Source organism: Myotis davidii, unplaced genomic scaffold (genome assembly GCF_000327345.1).
Source record: "Myotis davidii unplaced genomic scaffold, ASM32734v1 scaffold6, whole genome shotgun sequence".
Lineage (NCBI taxonomy): Eukaryota > Metazoa > Chordata > Mammalia > Chiroptera > Vespertilionidae > Myotis > Myotis davidii.
The window spans coordinates 9,465,797-9,486,799 of NW_006383011.1; the positions used below are offsets into that span (position 1 = coordinate 9,465,797).

At 37.2% G+C, this 21,003-nt stretch overlaps 1 protein-coding gene across 2 annotated transcripts in view; it reads left to right on the top strand.

The window, feature by feature from the left end:
- Window positions 1-21,003, top strand: part of PNPT1 (polyribonucleotide nucleotidyltransferase 1) — a 63,493-nt gene that overhangs the window by 10,642 nt on the left and 31,848 nt on the right. For both annotated transcript variants that reach the window (XM_006778581.2, XM_006778582.2), the window contains exons 8-17: window positions 1,017-1,130; window positions 6,494-6,680; window positions 7,948-7,999; window positions 8,376-8,433; window positions 11,032-11,128; window positions 11,561-11,663; window positions 15,169-15,239; window positions 16,496-16,532; window positions 18,981-19,047; window positions 19,126-19,215. In XM_006778581.2, the coding sequence (XP_006778644.1) occupies window positions 1,017-1,130; window positions 6,494-6,680; window positions 7,948-7,999; window positions 8,376-8,433; window positions 11,032-11,128; window positions 11,561-11,663; window positions 15,169-15,239; window positions 16,496-16,532; window positions 18,981-19,047; window positions 19,126-19,215 (876 nt within the window). The remainder of the gene's footprint in view (window positions 1-1,016; window positions 1,131-6,493; window positions 6,681-7,947; window positions 8,000-8,375; window positions 8,434-11,031; window positions 11,129-11,560; window positions 11,664-15,168; window positions 15,240-16,495; window positions 16,533-18,980; window positions 19,048-19,125; window positions 19,216-21,003) is intronic.

A 21,003-nucleotide genomic window follows, 5' to 3' on the forward strand; every position in this document is an offset into this window, starting at 1 on the left:
TTTCCTCCAGTTTCATGCTGTCTGGAAACCTCATGAATTTTGCTGTCTCTTCCAGTTCTCTGAATTTCTCAAATCTTGAGAAGAACTGCTCAATAGTTGACTCGATAATGTTTAAAAACAGCTTTTGAAGGCTTTGACAGTATGTTCTGTCATCTTTTGGGAGGTCTTTGATGTGCCTCTTGAGGTTTGGGAAATATCTAAATCTCTCACCATCCACATCCCTCTTAAAGACTTCCAGTTTCTTTTCCAAAGCCTTTATATAACCAAACATAACATCAAGTGTCTTGCCAGTTCCTTGTAATTTAACATTTAAGTCATTCAAATGTTCACAAAAATTGTAAATGGAAGATTATAAAAGAGGGTTTCCCATGCCAGCAAAAGTTACTGGCAGGCCATGTTTGGCACACGTGCCAGGGATTGCCCATCCCTGCCCTAGATACTTCTTAGTTGCCTCTTCTGTTTGAGGACTTTTCTTTTTGACTGGGAAATTGTCAGAGTACATACTCATTCAAGATAAAAACAAACATGTTTGTAATTTACAGCTCTTAACAAGTTTTAATTATGCAATATAAAAATGATTTACGGAGTAATTATTGAGTGTTCTAAATTCCGGATACTGAGCTAAGCACTAAAGGAACAAAGGCAGAGAAGAATGGGTTTAGTCTTCTGAGGTAAGGCTGTCAAGAGGCTTCTCAGAGTAGTCAACTTTTAAGCTGAACATTAGTAGGATCATATGGTAAGCATTTGCCTTGGAGAAAGTAAAATCTAGACCAGGAGAAGAGCATGAACATAATCACATAGGTGTGGAAGAAATTGTATATTTGAGCAACTCAGAGTGATTCAGTGAGGCAGGAAAGTAGGGTGGGGTGGGATGCCTTTGGGCCTTAAATACCATGATAGAAATATGGACTTTATTACGTCACAGTTAAAGACAGGGATTGAGACCATTACTGGACTAATGTCTTGAAAACTGACTGTTTTTGTTAAACAACTGCCAATATTTTAATATATTTTAGGGGCAGTACGAATAGGAATGATTGATGGAGAATGTGTTGTTAACCCAACACGAAAAGAAATGTCTTCCAGTACTTTAAATTTAGTGGTTACTGGAGCACCTAAAAGTCAAATTGGTAAGTAGTTTAAGTACTAAATTTCTTCTGGGTTTTACTTATGAGTTGTTGCTTCTTAAAGATGCATTTAAACTCTTTTTTTTTGGTATGTGTTTTTTGTCAGTTAGTCATAAGGACTTGTTTTGTTTTATGGCTGCGTTATTTGGTAGTGCTCTTGCCTCATCAGACAATAACTAAAATTATAGAATGTTATACAACTTTGAGATACACAAAAATCCTTAACAAGATGATTTTAGTAATTATTTTTAAATTGATAAGCCTGTTTATAAACTAAAATTCTAAATCTGGTAATAAATTGTTTTATTAGTTTAAATATGTTAATTTAGCTAATTCAGTCATTCCAAGCCTGGTTTTATATCCTCTAAGAAGGTGATGAACTATTTCTGATGTGAAAAACTAGTAATAAACAGGAGTGAGAGGCTGGGGGGGAAGATTAACTTGGGAACTTATATGTATGTATGCATAGCCCATGGACACAGACGATAGTGTGGTAAAGGCCTGGGAGGGGTAGGTACATAGTGGATGGGGGACATCTGTAATACTTTAAATAATAAAGATAAATGTAACATTTTTAAAAATTTAAAAACTAATAAAATAGGAGAAATTCATTGGGTCATCTTCACTTCTTGTAACAAAATGTCATAAATGTGTGAATGAAAATTAGAGCCTGGTTCTATTGACGGAGAATGGGCTTTAATAGAATGAGCTGGGTTTGAAATCCACCATCTGCTATATGATAGCCATATTACCTTGGAAAAATTAATTAAGTTATTTTCTCAGTTTAGTCTGCTACATGATTCTTGATGTCTGGGACTTTTTGACATGGGATCTTCTGATGTGGCAACATTTTGATGAAATAAAACTATTGAACTATTAGTGCTTTTTTGTACAATTAACATGTGAAACAGCTCATTTGTAGCTTCTTTTGGATTATTGGTCAGTAAGGAATTAGAATTAGGTATTATATGATAGAACACATGTAGCAGGGGTTGTATGTTACTTACATATTAGTTAGGGATTGTGCTGGTAAACAAAATAAGAAGGCTTGGGATGGGAATTTATTTTTCTCTCAGGTAAAAGAAATTCAAAGGTAAGTGAATACAGGATAGTTGTAGCAGCTTAAGAAATTTAGATTCCTTCTAGCTTTCAGCTCTGCTGTTCTCAAGGTGTGGCCCTCATCTTCATGCTTATGAACTGGCTACCAGAGCTCTGGAAAAATTATTGGACTTAGGGGCAGAAGGACGAAAAAGGAGGGGAATAGCAAAAAGGTGTGTGTCAGCTGAGTGAGTTACCCTCCCTTTTAAGGAGCCTTCTCATAAGTCCCCACATAGCAGTTTGCACTTACAATGCATAGGACAGAACTGTGACACATGACTGCATACTTGACTACTAGGGCAAGGAGATGATTTTCAGATTCTTCCTCCAGAAAGTGGGATTCATAGGAAAATTAGCACAATGTATAAAGGGTGTTCTAAAGATCTGGGGAAACCACGAATAACAGATGACCCCCACATCATATTTGAGCACCTCAGAAAGGGCCTTGAGCAAAGTATTGGTTTATTGCTTAAAGTTCACTTGGTCTACATCTGAATATTTATTTATTTATTTATTTTGCTTAAAGTTACCATACCAGTTAGTAAATTGATCTGGCTACTTTAAAAAATTGTGGTAAAGATTAGAGTCAAGTTTTATAAAGTGCCCAGCATCTACTAGTATCTAGTAGGCATCCAGTTAGTACCTGCTATTATCATTAAGACACAAAAAATAAACTTCTAAATGGTCATATAGCCTCTATCTGCCTTAAAGTTTTAGCCCCTCTAATTTTAAATAGACGCTGGAGGAATGAACTAAGGATGTTTACTATATCTATGGCATGCCATACAAATCCCATAGGCAGCCTTTCAGCTAGCTGTTCTCACCTGTTGCTCTATAGGTAGAAGAGTGAGACTCTAAAGACTGCATAAACCAGCAGAGGGTAGTCTTGAGTAATTAAAGGGAACAGGAGAATGATTCAGAACCATTCTGTAAGGAGACTGGTTTCAGAAATGACCAGCTTCCATACTATGACTTTTGCATCACTGTTCCCATTAAGATATTTAGCCATCTTTCTATGCTTTCATAAAGGTACACCAAATACACATTTGATCCCATCTTCATGTTAATATTGGGTCCAAATCAAATACCACTGTCATGGAACTTCTGAGATATAAAAAAGTAATTGCTACCATTTCATTATTAAAATACTGAGTAATCAGAACCCTTAAGGTTCTGAATAATTTCCTTGTGCTGTCAGCTTCTAGATTACTTCAGCAGCCATTATTCTATACAGTGCCATTTAGATACCTTTTTTCAACTGGCACATACAATATCACTAGTCTTTCTGTGAATGCTAGGATACACAGAAAGATTAGTAATATTGTAACTAGAGTGACTGAAGAACTAAATTATATTTTACATAATTTTAAGTTATTCAAATGGAAAAAGCCATATTCGCCCAGTAGTTACCATATTGGGCAACACAGATCTACACACTCCAAACTATAAGGAATGTTCTTATAAGCATTTTTTTTTTTTAAGAGTCAACTCTAAAGACTGCATAACCATCAGAGAGTAGTCTTGAGTAATTAGAGGGAAGCTGAGAATGATTCAAAACCATCTTGTACGTTTTAAAGTTTAATTGGTGAAAATAAAGTTTATTTTAGGATTTTTCATTTTCTTTACCATAGTCTTCATATTCTTTTATAAATCAGTTTATAGAAGTATAATTTATATATGTTAAGTGCAGTTTTAAATCTCCAATTTAATTTTGCAAAAGTGAGAGGGAATGTAATGGGAGTACAGATGAGTAAAAGAATACAACCATCTCAGTATTGTGGTATTGAGAAAGGTTCTTCATACCTCAAGTTACATATTGAAACTTTACCTCCCTTTACATCCCTCCCCTTAATAATATAATTGTTTTAATATTTCTCTACATTTAGAACCACGACATTGATATAATTTTTGCTTTTGACTCAGCCATCAAACATAATTTAGAAAACTCAAGAGAATAAAAGTATATTTACCCATATTTTTGCTTAACATGTTCTTAATATGGTGGTTTTTAACATGGTTTCTTTATTATTTTCTTTCTGTTTAGAGAACTTCCTTTCACCATTCTTATAGGGTAGGTCTGTTGGTAACAAATTTTCTTAGTTCTTCATGTAATAGCTTTGATTTCTCCTTTATTCCTAAATATTTTCACTGGGTATAGAATTCTGGGTTGACAATTCTTTTATTTCAGCATCTGAAAAATATTAACTTTTCCTTCTGGCCTCCATGGTTTCTGATGGTAAATGTAATGTTATTTTAATGACTTTCTCCATATGGGTAAGGTGTCATTTTTCTGTGGCCTGTTTCAAGATATTTTTCTTTAGTTTCAGGAATTTAATTATATGTCTTTCTTTGAATTACCCTATGTACAGTTTACTCAGCTTCTTGAATCTGTAGGTTTATGCCTGCCAAATTTGGGATGTTTTTAGCTATTTTTCCCCCCAGTACTTTTAAGTCCTGCCGTCTTTCTCCTGCTGTCTCTGTCCAGGACTACAATGACACAAATGTTAGCTCTTTATTATAGCGTAACAGGTCTGATGGAATTGTTTCAATTGACCCATGGAATTCCAACATGTAAAGCACATAGGAGATTTTTTTTCCCATTCTAGATTACTATACCTAGAAGCCATAGAAATGACTTTTCATGTAATAATAAAGCTTAATTACAACATGATGAGGTTAGATTATTAGATATGATACTACCTGTGCATATGACTTTTGGCTTTGTACAAGTTGAGATGCCAGAAATGACACACAAGTTGGCAGGATTCTATTCAGTTTTGCAGAAATCAAAACTGAGTAAGATTTTAGTGAGCTACCATGCTAAAACCCCTACTTTGAGCTACTCTGTTGTACTTAGGAGTTTTATTATTACAAAACCATAAAAGCAACCTTTTTATGATAGTAGCTAGTGTTCTCTAGTTGGCTTAGTTGCACTACAAAAATTTCCCCACTTGTGCAAGAATTAGACAATGTGACAATGACAGAATTAAGTGGGAGTTCATATCAAATAATTCTAAACAGGAAACATTTATTGGACACCTACTGTGCTTATACTTTAAAATTTCATTTTAAATACATATTAAGAATCAATGCAGTTGTACACTTTAAAAGGTGGAATTTTATAGTATTTGAATTATCCTATATAATAAAAGGCTAATATGCAAATCAACCAATCAGGAAACAAAATGATTGGTTGCTATGACACACAGTGACCACCAGGGGGTAGACGCTCAACACAGGAGCTGCCCCTGGTGGTCAGTGCGCTCCCACAGGGGGAACATCGCTCAGCCAGAAGCCCTAAGCCAGCCTCACTGCTGGCAAGTGCAGCAGTGGTGGCAGGAGCCTCGCCCGTGGGGAGCGGGCCTAAGCCATCAGTTGGACATCCACCGAGGGCTCCTGGACTGCGAGAGGGCACAGACTGGGTTGAGGACCCCAACCCCAAGTGCACGAATTTCGTGCACCGGGCCTCTAGTATCTAATAAAGATGGTGGTTTTGGGGGTTTTTTTATTGTTGTTAATCCTCACCTGGGTATATTTTCCCATTGATCTTTTAGAGAGAGTGGAAGAGAGAGGGAAAGACAGAAAGAAACATTGATGTGAAAGAAACAGAGTGATTGGTTGCCTCCTGCATGGGCCCTGACCAGGGCTCAGGCAGGGAGGAGCTTGCAACCAAGGTATATGCCAGTGATGGCGAACCTATGACACGCGTTTCAGAGGTGACACGCGAACTCATTTTTTTGGTTGATTTTTCTTTGTTAAATGGCATTTAAATATATAAAATAAATATCAAAAATATAAGTCTCTGTTTTACAATGGTTGCAAATATCAAAAAATTTCTATATGTGACACGGTACCAGAGTTAAGTTAGGGTTTTTCAAAATGCTGATACGCCGAGCTCAAAAGGTTCGCCATCACTGGTATATGTATGCCCTTGACTGGAATTGAACCTGGAACCCTTTGGTCCCCAGGCCAACGCTCAATCCACTGAGCCAAACCAGCTAGGGCAATATGTTATTTTTAAAAGTACGTATAGTTTCTTTACTTTCTTTTCTGTTACATTTTGTATGAAAAATCCCTAAGAATATAAACCTAACTTCAAATATCAATGTTTCTTTATTCATTTAATACTGTTTACATTTTGGAAGTATAAAAAGGGTGGATATACCATTAATAAAATTGAGCTGTACAATTTATGTCATGTCGTGTTATTTGAAAAAGTTATATTGACAATATGTTCAATAGCAATCTTTTTTTTTTTCCTTCTTTAGTTATGTTGGAGGCTTCTGCAGAGAACATTTTACAGCAGGACTTTTGCCATGCTATCAAAGTGGGAGTAAAACATACACAACAAATAATTCAGGGCATCCAGCAGTTGGTAAAAGAAATTGGTATTACCAAGAGGACACCTCAGAAGTTATTTACCCCTTCATCAGAGATTGTGACATACACTCATAAGTAAGAACATCTGTGCAAAAGAAACTGTGAAAGCTCTGGCTGGGTGGCTCAATTGGTTGGAGCATCCACCAGTCAGGGCACATGCCTAAGTTTCGGGTTCAATCCCCAGTCAGGGTGCATATGACAGGCAACCAATTAATGTTTTGCTTGCTCTCTCTCTCTCTCTCTCTCTCTCTCTCAAAATTAATGAATATATCCTCAGGTGAGGATTTTTTAAAAAGAAACAAATTGTCACCAGATTTCATTTCCTCTAAGAAAAATACTTCACATGGAAGCACTGTCCATGTATTTCTCAAGTAGCACCCTTCTAGTTTTGTTTGTTTGTTTTGTTAATCCTCACCTGAATATATTATTTTTTTCCACTGATTTTTAGTGGAAGGGTGGGAAAGAGGGTGAAAGAGAGAGAAACATTGATGTGAGTGAGACACAGCAATTGGTTGCCTTCCACACATGCCCAACCGGGGCCCTGATCAAATCTGCAACCCAGTATGTGCCCTTGACTAGGAAATAAACCTGCAACCCTTTGGTGCTGGGCTGATTCTAATCATTGAGCAACACTGGTCAGGGCAGCACCCTTAAAAGTCATTGCATAAATGTCAATCTAATGCTTTAAAAAGGATAAACCCACACACCTCTTCAGTGGCCTAAGTGTGAATTTTAAATGAAAGGGGAGTGAGTTTATTGGTCACGATTCAAATAATTCCGATATCTCTCCTTGTCAAGGAAAAAGAGAATACAGCATAAGGTATTTGAGTAAGGAAACTGTTGAGGTTTTCAAAAAGAAATCAGATATAACCACACTATATGCCAGTGCTTAGAACAATGCCTGCACATAGGCAGGCACTCAGTAAATATGAATGAATCACCAGAAAAGTATTTCACTTATTTAAAATAAATTGAAAAAGTTAATATTTCCCTTAGTATCAGCCAGATTAAAGAGTATATAAACTGTCCCCAATAAAAGAGTTGTCTGCAACAACAGCCTGAATGGAGAGAAGAGAAAAAAAGCAAGATGTTAAAAAAGAGAGAGTATAAAAAAAATCTAATACCATGTGTGATTCTCTTGAGAAGTAAGGAGAAAGAAATTTGTATTCTGTATTGTATTATAAGTAGCAAACAGAATAGCAGTGTTAAAGAGCAATAAATACATTTTTAAATTCTTTATGCAATGTTTAAATATTTTAGCTCATTAAATATTTCATTTTTATAATAGACACTGCCTTGTGTTTCCAAATATTATGCTGATGTTTATCTTGTCTTAAAATAGACTTGCCATGGAAAGACTCTACGCAGTTTTTACAGATTATGAACATGATAAAGTAGGTATACATGGATTTTGTCTTAAGTAGTTGTCCTGGGAATTCTTTTTGTCATAACTCACATAAATTGTAAATGAATGTCAGTCCTATTTTTATTAAAAAGATGTCTAAACAGAAAGCTAAATAACAACCTAGCTATTTGCTTCTCTGTTCTTTTGTTCATTAATACAAGCTATAGGGACATGTAAGTATATTTGAATGAATTTATATACCAGTAATATTTCTTATAAATCAATAAATAGTTCTAATCTTTTAAAGAATTCTACCATTAGAGAAATCTGAGTAGTTACAATGTGTTAATTGTAAAATAATTTTAAAATAGAAATGTTGAACATTGCTATGTATTTATAAGAACTGAACCTCAACTTTCTTTTAGATTTCCAGAGATGAAGCTGTTAACAAGATAAGATTAGATACAGAGGAACAACTAAAAGGTATTCTATTTTTTTTAAGGCATTTAAAGGAATAGATTTTTAAATTTTTGGATGTGAAACCTTGAAGAAATCAGTTATTCTTATTGCTCCTTAGTTTTACCTTTAGGAAATTTGTGATTATGATACATCCCAATGTTACTGTTAAATTCTATGATTGTTCTCAGCACTGAACCTGACACAGTGGGCACCAATAAATGTTGAATGTGAAATATTCCTGATCTTTTCTGGATCAGATTATTATACTCTAAGATGAGTATCCTTGTATCCTGTCAAGGATACCTGAAAACCTGGAAAATGTTCTTTAAAATTCTTGAGTTCTTAATCTGTGAAACTGTAATACTAGTAATATCTGGTTTATGAGGATTAAATGAATGAATCATTTACATCTGTGCCTGGCATATAGCAAGGGTTCAATATATGTTAACTGATGCTGTTATTAATATCATATGGAATGGTGAAATTTACATTTTAGAGAATTTAGCTCTCTAGAAATTAAGCAAAGGATTTTATTGTATAATATCAATCACACAAGCTGAATATATAACAAACGACATATATTTCTTAATTTTTGCTGCTAATCAAATGACCTGTCATCTAGTTATCTATATATACATAAAAGCCTAATATATGCAAATTGTCCCCTCCCGGAGCTCAACCAGGAGACTGGGAGTTCGATCTCTCACTATGACATATGCTGACCACCAGGGGGCGGCGTAGAATGAAGGAAGGCCCCAGCCAGCAGCTGGGTAAGGGAGGCCCCAGCCGGCAGCCAGAAGGCCTCGATCGGCCCTGATCACTGGCCAGGCCTACGGACCCTACCTATGCATGAATTTCATGCACTGGGCCTCTAGTTTTAAAATAAAACTGCCGTTAGCGTTGATATTAAGGCCATTACCTGTAATTACCCTTGAAAAGGTTTGGTCTTCTCTCACTATGTTTCATCTTATTAAGAATGAAAGTTGTGTCCAGCTGGTGTGGCTCAATGGTTAAGCATCGACCTATGAACCAGGAGGTCACAGTTTGATTCCCAGTCAGGGCACATACCTGGGTTGCAGGCTCAATCCCCAGTGGAGGGGGAGGTTGCTTTTTCTCTCTTCATTCATGTTTCCATCTCTCTATCCCTCTCCCTTCCTCTCTGAAATCAATAAAAGTATATTTTTTAAAAAGAATGAAAAGTTGTATAATACCTATTACCTTACTTAAAAAGAAAAGTTATTTTGTGTTTGTATTATACATAGTAGAATATCTTCATGACTCTCTGGGTTCATAGGATAATATTTTAAATGCTTTGTTAGTAATTATTTTCCTCTCCAAGTGCAACCCAGTTAAAGCATAAAAGTTCATATTGAAGTATAATACTTAAAATCATTCTTGCTTGACAAAGATACAATACTTAATATATATCTTTCTGTGACTATATTTTATGTTCCAGTTACTTTAAATTTATATTTCTAAATCAAGTGCTTGAGATAATGGTGCTTAAAGCTTGACATCAATCAATTGATAAAGTAAAGTAGCTTAACATGTAAAAGCATAAACCTAGCCCTAACCAGTTTGGTTCAGTGGACAGAGCGTTGGCCTGTGGACTGAAGAGTCCCAGGTTCGATTCCAGTCAAGGGCATGTACCTTGGTTGTGGGCACATCCCCAGTAGGGGGTGTGCCAGGAGGCAGCTGATCCATGTTTCTCTTTCATTGATGTTTCTAACTCTCTATCCCTCTCGCTTCCTCTCTGTAAAAAAATCAATAAAATATATTAAGTAAATAAATAAAAGCACAAGCCTAGTCCTGGCTGGGTTGCCCAGTAGGTTAGAGTGTTGTCCCACAATGCCAAGGTTGTGGGTTCAATATCCAGTCAGGGCACATGTAAGAATTAACCAATGAATGCATAAATAAGTGGAACAACAAATCAATATTTTTCTCTCACTCTCCCTTCTTCTAAGATAAATGAATAAAAATTTCTTAAAAAATAACTAAATAAAAGTTTAAGCCTAGGGAGACAGATCTATATTCAGATCATAGCTGTGTCTGTTACTACTTATCTCAGGTAGTCTTTATCACCTCTTTAGGCCTGCTTTGTTTTCTTCTGTAGAATGGAGATAATAATAGAATTTACCTCCTTAAGTTCTTATAAAGATTAAAGACATTAAAAAAAAAAGTACCGGGGTCATGAAAGAACTTGGTAAATGTTAGGGATTTGTAATATACAAAGAAAATTATTCCTCTATTTGCAGACTAAGATAAAAGTTCCTCAGGCAAAGCAGTGAAGGTGACTGCTCTTAAAGGTGTCATTTAGACTTTTTCATAATACAGTAGGCTGGATTTGTCAGGTAACATAATGCAATAGAGAGCTGATTTCAAAGCACTATTCTGGTACAAAGCAAACTAAGTTCCCAATAATAGTACATTTGAGGTATAATACTTGTGTGTCTCCTATTTGAGAACATTTTATTTATCTACTTCGTTAACCTGAGGACTAAATGTTCAGAGTTAACTCCCTTAGTTTACTTCCATAGTTAATTGATTTGATACTGTGAACTTACAAGAAATCCTATCTTCCAAAAAAAGATAACCTTTTTTTTGTTTTTCTTTCTTGTATAGAAAAATTTCCAGAGGCTGATTCATATGAACTAATAGAATCGTTCAATGTTGTTGCAAAAGAGGTTTTTAGAAGTATTATTTTGAATGAATATAAAAGGTAAATATATCATTTTTTAATGGAATTGAAGCATGCACTGTCTCTGCAAGTTGCCTTGAAAATGGCAGCTTTCTCAAAGCAATGAGCTGTTCTTTAAGTAAACAGGAGAGAATTATCCTATTTATTTTATAATTGGGTGCCTGTAGAAGGGTGTGTAAATTTTGTGGATGTGTTTGACTCTCTCTCTGTGGGCCTTTACAGCCCTGACTGCATGTAACAATCACTTGCAGAGCTTTTTAACAATACAGGTGTATGGGTAACAACCCCCAAGATTCTGATTCAGTGGGTATTAGGGTGAGGCCCAAGTAAAGTTCTTCAAGTTCTACAGGTGATTATGATATGCAGCTGGGGTTGAGACCTTCCTGATAGGGATAAAGTAATATATTATTTTTCCAACACGGCCTTATACACTTATTTCTTTTATTGCTATAGGTGTGATGGTCGGGATTTGACTTCACTCAGAAATATAAATTGTGAGGTAGATATGTTTAAAATTCTCCATGGATCAGCATTATTTCAAAGGGGACAAACACAGGTAATAATATGTAAAAAGCTATAATTATTTGCTGAATCAGGATTGCTTAATTAGATCTAATAGAGGTACATTATGTGAATGCTGTAAGTTTTTATCATTGGAATATACTAATCAGATTAATATCTAATTTTTTAAAAAATTTCTTAAAAGCTTTTTTGAGGTACATATAAATGAATCACTCATATTCCTTAGTTTATAGGATATTGTCTATTCAAGATCCTCAATTTATTTTCTCCATTTAGTATGTACCTCAGTCTATTCTTTTTCCTTACATAGGCACCCATTCTCTTGTATTTAACATGTATGTGTATCTGTTGTTTTGTGTATATTATGCTTTGTACCTCCTTTTTCTTCTATTAATCCCTAATTTAACTTTGCCAATCTAATGGGTATAAAGTGGTGTATCACTGTTTTCATTTGTGTTGCCCTAATTATGAGTGAGATATTCTATAATAATAAAAGCATAATATGCAAATTGACTGAACAGCCGAACAGCAGAATGACCATCTGGATGACCATGCTATGACACGCACTGGTGCTAGGCCAGATTGGTCGGGAGGCCCCACCATCGCCCCACGAGTGCCCCACAGAGGGAGGCCCAGGCCACCAGCCGGTAGGGCGATCAATCAGGGGGGCTCCGCGATCAATCGCCCCGCAGAGGGAGGCCCAGGCTACCCGGCCAGCAGCGCTGCAAGAGGGCATAGCCGGGCTGAGGGACATCCCCCAAGAACCCCCCTTTGCTGAGTGCACAAATTTCATGCACTTGGCCTCTAGTCTTTATATAATAGCCAGTCAATATGGTCACTGTATAAACCATACCCTGGGGGTTGTATACCTCTAGGACCCTATTTTCATATAGTGTCCCTGGAGCTGTGTGCAAAGTGGTAGCACTGGTTCAGGTTTGCTCTTTTTTGGTTTACCTGTTCATATTCTTTGGGCATTTTTTTTCAGTATGGTTAACTGTCTTTTTTCTGCTATTTTTCAGTGATTTTTTAAGTGTTTCATATGTTACTCCTTTTAGTAACCAGAATTTGTATGTATTATCTCCCTCTTTCTCATATGCCTTTTAACTTTGTTTGTGGTAGCCTGCTATATGTCTACTACTGTATGTCTACAATGAACCTGAAATCTTTAGTTTTGATGTAATTAATCCTTCCCTGTTCAACTTTTGTGGTTTGTGTTTTTCAAGTCATATTTAGAAATTTCCTTCCTTACCCCAAAGTCACAAAAATATGCACTTACTTTCTTGTCTATTAATGTTATAGTTTTAGCTTTCAAATTTAGACCATTGATCTATCTTGGAGTTTATTCCTGCACATGGTGCAAGGTGGAAACCTTCAGAATGAGCCAATTTTACAAAACTGTTTTTTAGTATTTCATTTTTTTCCCATTGATTTGCAATGTCACCTAATTTTCAAAGTATACAAATACATTTTGAAATATATCCTCCTCCACTTTTCTATGAGTTTCCTGGCCCATTTTCAAATTGTTTTAATTATTATCATCTTAGTATATCTTAATATATGAAAAGCAAATCCTTGTTTATTCTCCCCTCTCCTTCGATTATTATCTTAGGTATTATGTTACATTTGTGCCTTCGTTTGAATTTTACTATTATATCAAGTTCTGAAAAATATTTAGATTTAAATTTCACTGAATTTATGAATTCATTTGAGAAATGATATTTTTACAATTTAAATCACAGTCTTTACAAGAATATAGTCTACCTCACTTTTGAGTCAGGTTTTTTTTATGCCTCTTAATAAAGTTTTTTAAATAACTCCATTAGGATATTATACATACTTTTGCTAACCGTTCTGACACTCTCTGCCTTTTAATTGGACTTAGTCCATTAATGTTCAGTTTAAGTAGTGATGTGATTGAACTTAGGTCTGTTATTTCATATTAGTTTTGTTTGGCCCCTCTGTTTTTGTTTTTCTGTTCTTTCTGACTTCTTTTTGGATTAATCAGGTTGTTGTTTTTTTAATTTCATTTTAATTTGTCTATTTGCATTTTAGCTCTACCTCTGCATTTTTCAATGGTTACCATAGAGATTACAATATACAGCTTTAACTTTTCAGTCTTTCTAGAGTTAATTTTGTACCACTTCACATAAAATGAGGAAGTTTGCAACCATTTAGGTCTATTTATCCCTTCTTCCATTCTTTATACTGTAGTTGGCTTATGAGCTACATCTACATGTTATAAACTCCACAAGGTTATGTTAAAACTTTTATTTCAGTCATGTATTTTAAAGAAGGTAAGAGGGAAAGATTTTTTTTATATATATTGACCCATGTATTTACCATTTCTAATACTTTTTATTTCTTCCTGAAGATCCATGTTTACAACTAGTCCTCCATTAGTCTTGTCCTGTGGGTTTTCTGACAATTCAAATAAATTTATTTGAAATGTCTTTATTTTGCATTTAAACACAAAGAATCTTTTTGCTGGATATAGATTTTGTGTTTTGGAGTGGTGGGTTTTTTGCGGGGGAGGGATTGTTTGTTTGTTTGTTTTGCACATAAAAATGTTCCAATGGAGTCTTCCCCTCCATTTTCAGCTGATAAAAAGTTGGGACTCATTCAAATCATTGTTATTGTACATTATTGTTTTCTTCTGGGTGCTTTCAGGATATTGTCTTTGGTTTTCAGCAGTATGACTGTGAACAGTGTGGTTTTCTTTGTATTTATCCTGCTAACGGTTTCCTGAGCTTGAACCTATAAATTTGTCTTTCATTTAACTTGAGAAATTTCAGCCATAATTCTTCAAATATTTTTTGGTATCTCACTCTCTTTTCTCTCCTTCTGGGATTGCAAGTACATCTGTTAGTCCTCTTGAAATTGTCCCACAGGTCCCTGAGACTATGTTCTCCCTCCATTCCTTCTATTCTTTAGATTGGGCAATTTCTATTAATCTGTCTTCTTGTTCACTGACTCTTGTTATCTCCTTTCATTTATGAGATAACATATTTTTCAGTTCTAGAATTTCCATTTGGTTTTTTTTTTATGTCCTTGAATATAATAGCTATTGAAAGTCCTTGTCTGTTAATCTAACATCTGAATTAGCTCAGGGTCAATCTCTATTCATTGTCTTTTTCTCTTGAGGATGGGTCCCATTTCCTATTTTTTTGTAGGTTGTATCTTGAATGTTTTGAATGATATATTGTAGAGTCTCTGGATTATGTTAAGTCCCTTCAAAGAAGATTAATTTTTTTAATGCAATTTTATTGGCTGGACCTTCATTGAGGCTTTCTTTATGGTCAGGTTTTCTGAATATTCCTTCCTCCTCCCCTAGCACTTCTAGTACAATGCTTTACATATGTAGTCTGTGTGATATTAGACCTTCAGGTTATTGATGATTATTGTATTAAGTACCATGTGTAGATTTGTATAGATTATACTTATCCCATTTTTTTAAGAGCTAATTGGGTTCTTCAGATATTTCTCATTTTCATCTTTGCCATTAGTAAACTAAAGCCTGACAAATTTTCTTTCTTCTTTAGGTGTTTTGTACTGTCACATTTGATTCATTAGAATCCAGTATTAAGTCGGACCGAATTATGACAGCTATGAAGTAAGTTATGTTTTTAGGTTATGATGTCCCCATGTATAATTGAAGCTCATGTGGTATATTATTATTCATTATTACTTTTTAAGACCTGTACCTCTCTACTTTTTTCTATTTACATAATTGTAATTTCAAGGGACTTTTTATATTGTCTAACTCATTGGTCAAAACAAATATTGGTAAAGAATTTAATTCTTTAATATGGGTACATTTACTTTATTCTCTGTCTCTAGAACCATTCCTCAGGACACATTTCCAAGTTAATCTGGAATGGATAGATTTTTCTGTTACGAAGAAGAGAGCAAGTAAAAAGCAGGAATCCAGTTGCTGAAATGAATCTGATGGCTGTTACTAAATGATAAAACCTTGTCTAATCCCAAGGCACATTTGAATTTGTGTTCAGAAATAGTTGGCTCTCTTCTGTTCCTAAAACATCAGCAATAAAATCCTGTTGGCCAATTTCATATGATAAGAATCTATATTACAATCCTCACTAGCATTACTGCATCAACGTCCTAGGACTCATGGTCACCATAGCATTCTTTTCTCAGTGCCTAACAGGGTTGCTTCCCTTTCCCTGGTTAAGGGTTTTGAAAGACTATAGGACTGCCTCCCTCTTCTTACTGCCCAACTGATGAGGATAATCTCCTGTATCTTCATGATAGCATCACTAATTGTTTTTCATGTATCTAATAAAATTGACAGTAAAGCTGTTTGTATAAGATTGGAATGTTCATCATAATCATAATCCTTTGGAGGAGCTCTTATACTTTGTATTATAAATTCTCATCTGGGCCCAAACTGGGTTGCCCTGCTCTTCTTCACACTGACTCTTTTTTTAAGGAGCCAACACAGCTTCAAACTCTGAAAAGATCTTTGCCTGTCATATCTTCTGATTGCTCTCAGTTATATCATTTCAGTTACTGATCTTCAATTCACATTTGACTGGGAGAAAGATCCTTAGACTTAACTAATGGGTTTATAACATGTATGATTCTCCCAATAGTTAATACTTTAAAAGATGGTTTCAGTATTCAAATCTGGATATTTAAGTGCAAAACTGTCTTCCTAAATCTCTGCAGAATTCAATCATTAGCCCCAGAAAAAATACTGTCTCTGACATCCTTCTAATTCTTCTCGTTTTCAGTTTCAGACCAACTCTCTAATACCCAATTGTGTTGTTTTTTAAATCCCTTTTAATTGTATATTGAAATAATTTTGTATCTGTATAATGGTTTGAATATTATGCTTTTTGTTTGTAGTGGAATAAAAGATAAAAATTTCATGCTGCACTATGAGGTAAGGTGAATTTTTTATTAAAATATTTTATGAAAAATGTTTAGGATACGGCAAAGTTGAAAGAATTTTACAATGAATATCTGTATACCCACTACCTAGGTTCTACCATTTACATTTTACTATGCTAGTTTTATCATATATCTGTTAAGGTGGATTTGGGGACTTTTACTTTATTGCATACAGAAGGGATTTAGAAAGATAAGTAGTAGCTTTCCAATCAGCAACTTCTGTTCTCAGTCATACATTAAAGTATAGTAGGCAATATTGTTTTAGTCAAGAAAGAGTTGTACTTATTCACATGTTGTCAAACAACAATCGGGCTTTTCAATACCTCAACTGGCAAATTACCTTCTCTCTTATACTTCATTTATATGTTCATATTTTTACTCAGTTGATTAGCAGTCAAAGAACTGATGTATTTAATATTAAAGCACTTTATATGAAATTATTACATCTAATTGAGTCTGTCATTGACTTTATTCACAACTTATTGTAAAGGACCAGACATGACATATAATATTTTAATCAGGTGTCCCTTATAAATGTCCTCTTGTGGATATACCCAAGTGCTATAGAAGCACATCCTCTATCATGAGCTAAAGAACACATAGCAATCTTTTTTAAAAGGGCAGATCCGAAATGTGTAGCTCTAGCTGATATTGGTAAAGAGGTAGGGGAGGGCATAGGAAAAAACTATGGGCTATGTTGTATCATCACATTTATTTTTAAATATGTTTTATTGATTTTTTACAGAGTGGAAGGGAGAGAGATAGAGAGTTAGAAACATCGATGAGAGAGAAACATCGATCAGCTGCCTCCTGCACAACCCCTACTGGGGATGTGCTCATAACCATGGTACATGCCCTTGACCGGAATCGAACCCAGGACCTCTCAGTCCGCAGGTTGACGCTCTATCCACTGAGCCAAACCGGTTTCGGCTCATCACATTTTTTAAAATAGTTTTATTGTAAAGTAAAATACAGGTAATGAAAACCATGTAAAACGGCATATGGTTTAATGAGTTTTTTAATCACTGCCTTGTGTTTTTAGTGTACATCCCTAGCTACTGTAGTTTAGTCTTGCCCATTTAAAAATGTTGGTATTTCAAGTCTCTTTTAACGCACAGATTTCTCCTTCATTACATTCATTTCTTTATAATCTGTCTGAGGCCTCAGAGCCATTTGAACTATAGAATTCACCAGTCAGGGTGGTGCTGCATTCATGGTGCAGTTCAGGATGTTCCTCTGTCCTCCTCTCTCCTGCAAATTGACTGCTAAATCCAGAACTTAATCAGATTCCTTTAATTCATCGCTCCTTAAAAATATTTTGTTTTGAAAAACTGGAATTCCAGATTTTTATGGTTAATTTCCAAAATTTTTAAATGATCACAACTAATTCATATCCCTTAAGACAACATAATCCTATATAATAAAAGGGTAATATGCAAATTGACCAAACAGCGGAACAACTGGTCACTGTGATGCGCACTGACCACCAGGGGGCAGACGCTCAACACAGTAGCTGCCCCCTGGTGGTGTGCTCCCGCACGGGGAGCTCCGCTCAGCCAGAAGCCAGGCTGACAGCTGGTGAGCGCAGCAATGGTGGCGGGAGCCTCTCCCACCACTGCAGCAGCGCTAAGGATATCTGACTGACAGCTTAGGCCTGCTCCCAGTGAGCCGTCAGTCAGACGTCCCTCAATGGCTCCCAGACTGTGAAAGGGCGCAGGCCGGGCTGAGGGACTCCCCTTCCACCCCCCACTCAAGTGCACAAATGTCATGCACCCGGCCTCTAGTAATCAAATAAAAGTTTACAGCCTCTGTCTAAAGTAAAACCCTTACTGGAAAAGATTTGTTTCCTCCAGTGTGGATTTTTTTTTTTTAATCTGGCCTTGTTTTGGGTTGGGGTTTTTTTTGCCTTATTATAAAAATATATTTTTCCCTGACCATTGTGGCTCAGTTGGTTGGAATATTGTCTGATAGACCAAGAGCTCACATGTTCAGTTTCTGCTCAGGGCATATACCTGAGTTGCAGTCAGATCCCAGCTGGGTGAGTACGGGAGGGAGGCAACCTTTGTTCTCTTACAGCGGTGTTTCTTTTCTCTTTCCTCTCTCCCTCTTCCTTCCTCTCTCTATAAAAATAATAAGAAAACATATTCTCAGGTGAAAAAATATATACTTGTTATTGTTAGTAATTTAAAAATTTCTATAACTATTCACTTCCCATCTGATTCACAATACACTAGAAATACCTGCTTTTAGCAATATAGTGTATATATGGATATCCAGACATTTTCTCTGTGTGTGTGTGTGTGTGTGTATCTATATTCTTTTTTAATTTTAACAAATTGGAATTCTACAGTTTTGTAACTTGTTTTATTATTTTGGTAATATATCTTGGATATCTTTCCATGTCAGTCATATATGTATGTGGGTTTATTTTGTTTTTAAGTTTCCTCCTTATGCAACAAATGAAATTGGCAAAGTCACTGGTGTAAATAGAAGAGAACTTGGGCACGGTGAGTACAAATTTGTAAACTTATATGGTATTCTTACAGAGACATTTTTTTTGCTCATTATTTTTTTTTCTAATTTAGGTGCTCTTGCTGAGAAAGCTCTGTATCCTGTTATTCCCAAAGATTTTCCTTTCACCATAAGAGTCACATCTGAAGTCCTGGAGTCAAATGGTATGACATTGAAATATATTTTTCATAGTCAAAAAGATCAGATTCCCTGTTATATTCTTTTTTTTAATATATTTTTTATTGATTTCAGAGAGGGAAGGAGGAGAGAGAAACATCAATGATGAGAAAGAATCATCGACTGGCTGCCTCCTACAAGCCCCCTACTGGGGATCGAGCCCTGACCCCAAGCATGCCCTTGACTGGAATTGAACTCAGGACCTTTCAGTCCACAGGCTGATGCTCTATTCACTGAGCCAAACCAGCTAGGGCACCCTTGTTATATTCTTAACTTTTCAGAACTAATGTTACATTGTTTATTACTACAGTGTGTTTAGTTAATCATAGAGTTGACTGAATCTGTTCTATCTAATTAGATGTTTTGAAAGCAATGTTAAAACAAATATTTCTCTTTATCTGTTACTAGAGGCCAGGTGCACGAAATTCATGTACTTGGGGTGGGGAGGTCCCTCAGCCCAGCTTGCGCCCTCTTGTAGTCTGGCACCCCTCGCTCCTTACCGCCTGCCTGCTCACTGCTCCATACCGTTAGGCTTGCTGCTCCTTAGCACTACCAAGGAGGCGGGAGAGGCTCCCACCACCACTACTGCACTTGCCAGCCATGAGCCTGGCTTCTGGCTGAGTGGCGTTCCCCCTGTGGAAGTGCATTGACCACTGGGGGCAGCTCCTGCATCGAGCGTCTGCCCCCAGGTGGTCAGTGTGCATCATAGCGACCAGTCGTTCCACTGTTCAGTCGATTTGCATATTAGGTTTTTAATAAAAGGCTAATATGCAAATAGACCAAACGGCGGAACAACCAAACTGGTCACTATGTTGTGTGCTGACATCAGGGGTCGTGCACAGAACATGGTGGATGTTGGCCACGGCGGGATGGTGGAGCAGGTGAGCGGGGACACCAGACCAAGGTGGGGCGCCAGCTACTGCCATCGGGGTGAGCCTCTAGTGGTTACTGAAAATTCTTTGCTCCCGTGGGCCATGGTCCTGCCCGGTGCTTGCACCTGCTGCCGGCGCCGGCCCTGCTCGCACCCGCTGCTGGGACCAGAGCCACCGCTCACACCCACTGCCAGCATCCAGCACTGTCCCTGATCACTCGGTGCTGTCAGCTGTGCAAGCAGTGGCTGCCAGCCCCAATCACCCCTCAGACTTCTCCACCTCCCCCTGCTCCTGAGGGGAGACAGCTACTGCCATCGGGGTGAGCCTCTAGTGGTTACTGAAAATTCTTTGCTCCCGTGGGCCATGGTCCTGCCCGGTGCTTGCACCTGCTGCCGGCGCCGGCCCTGCTCGCACCCGCTGCTGGCGCCAGAGCCACCGCTCACACCCACTGCCAGCATCCAGCACTGTCCCTGATCACTCGGTGCTGTCAGCTGTGCAAGCAGTGGCTGCCAGCCCCAATCACCCCTCAGACTTCTCCACCTCCCCCTGCTCCTGAGGGGAGATTGATCGGGGCCGACAGCCGCCTCTCGTACCCACTACTGGCAACAGCCCCGCTCACACTCACTGCCAGTGCCAGAGCCGCTGCTCACACCCACTGCCAGCACCGGCTCCGCTCACAACCGCAGCCGCTGCCTGGTGCTGGTTCCAATCGCTTGGCACCATCAGCGGGTGCGAGCAGTGGCTGCTGGCCTTGATTGCCCCTGAGGGCTTCTCCACCTCCCCCTTCTCCTAAGGGGTAATCAGGGCAGCAGCTGCCACTCGCAGCCGCTGATGGCATAGCTCTGCTCGCACCCGCTGCTGGCACCAGCCCCAATAGCTCTGCGCCTTCAGCAGGTGGGACCC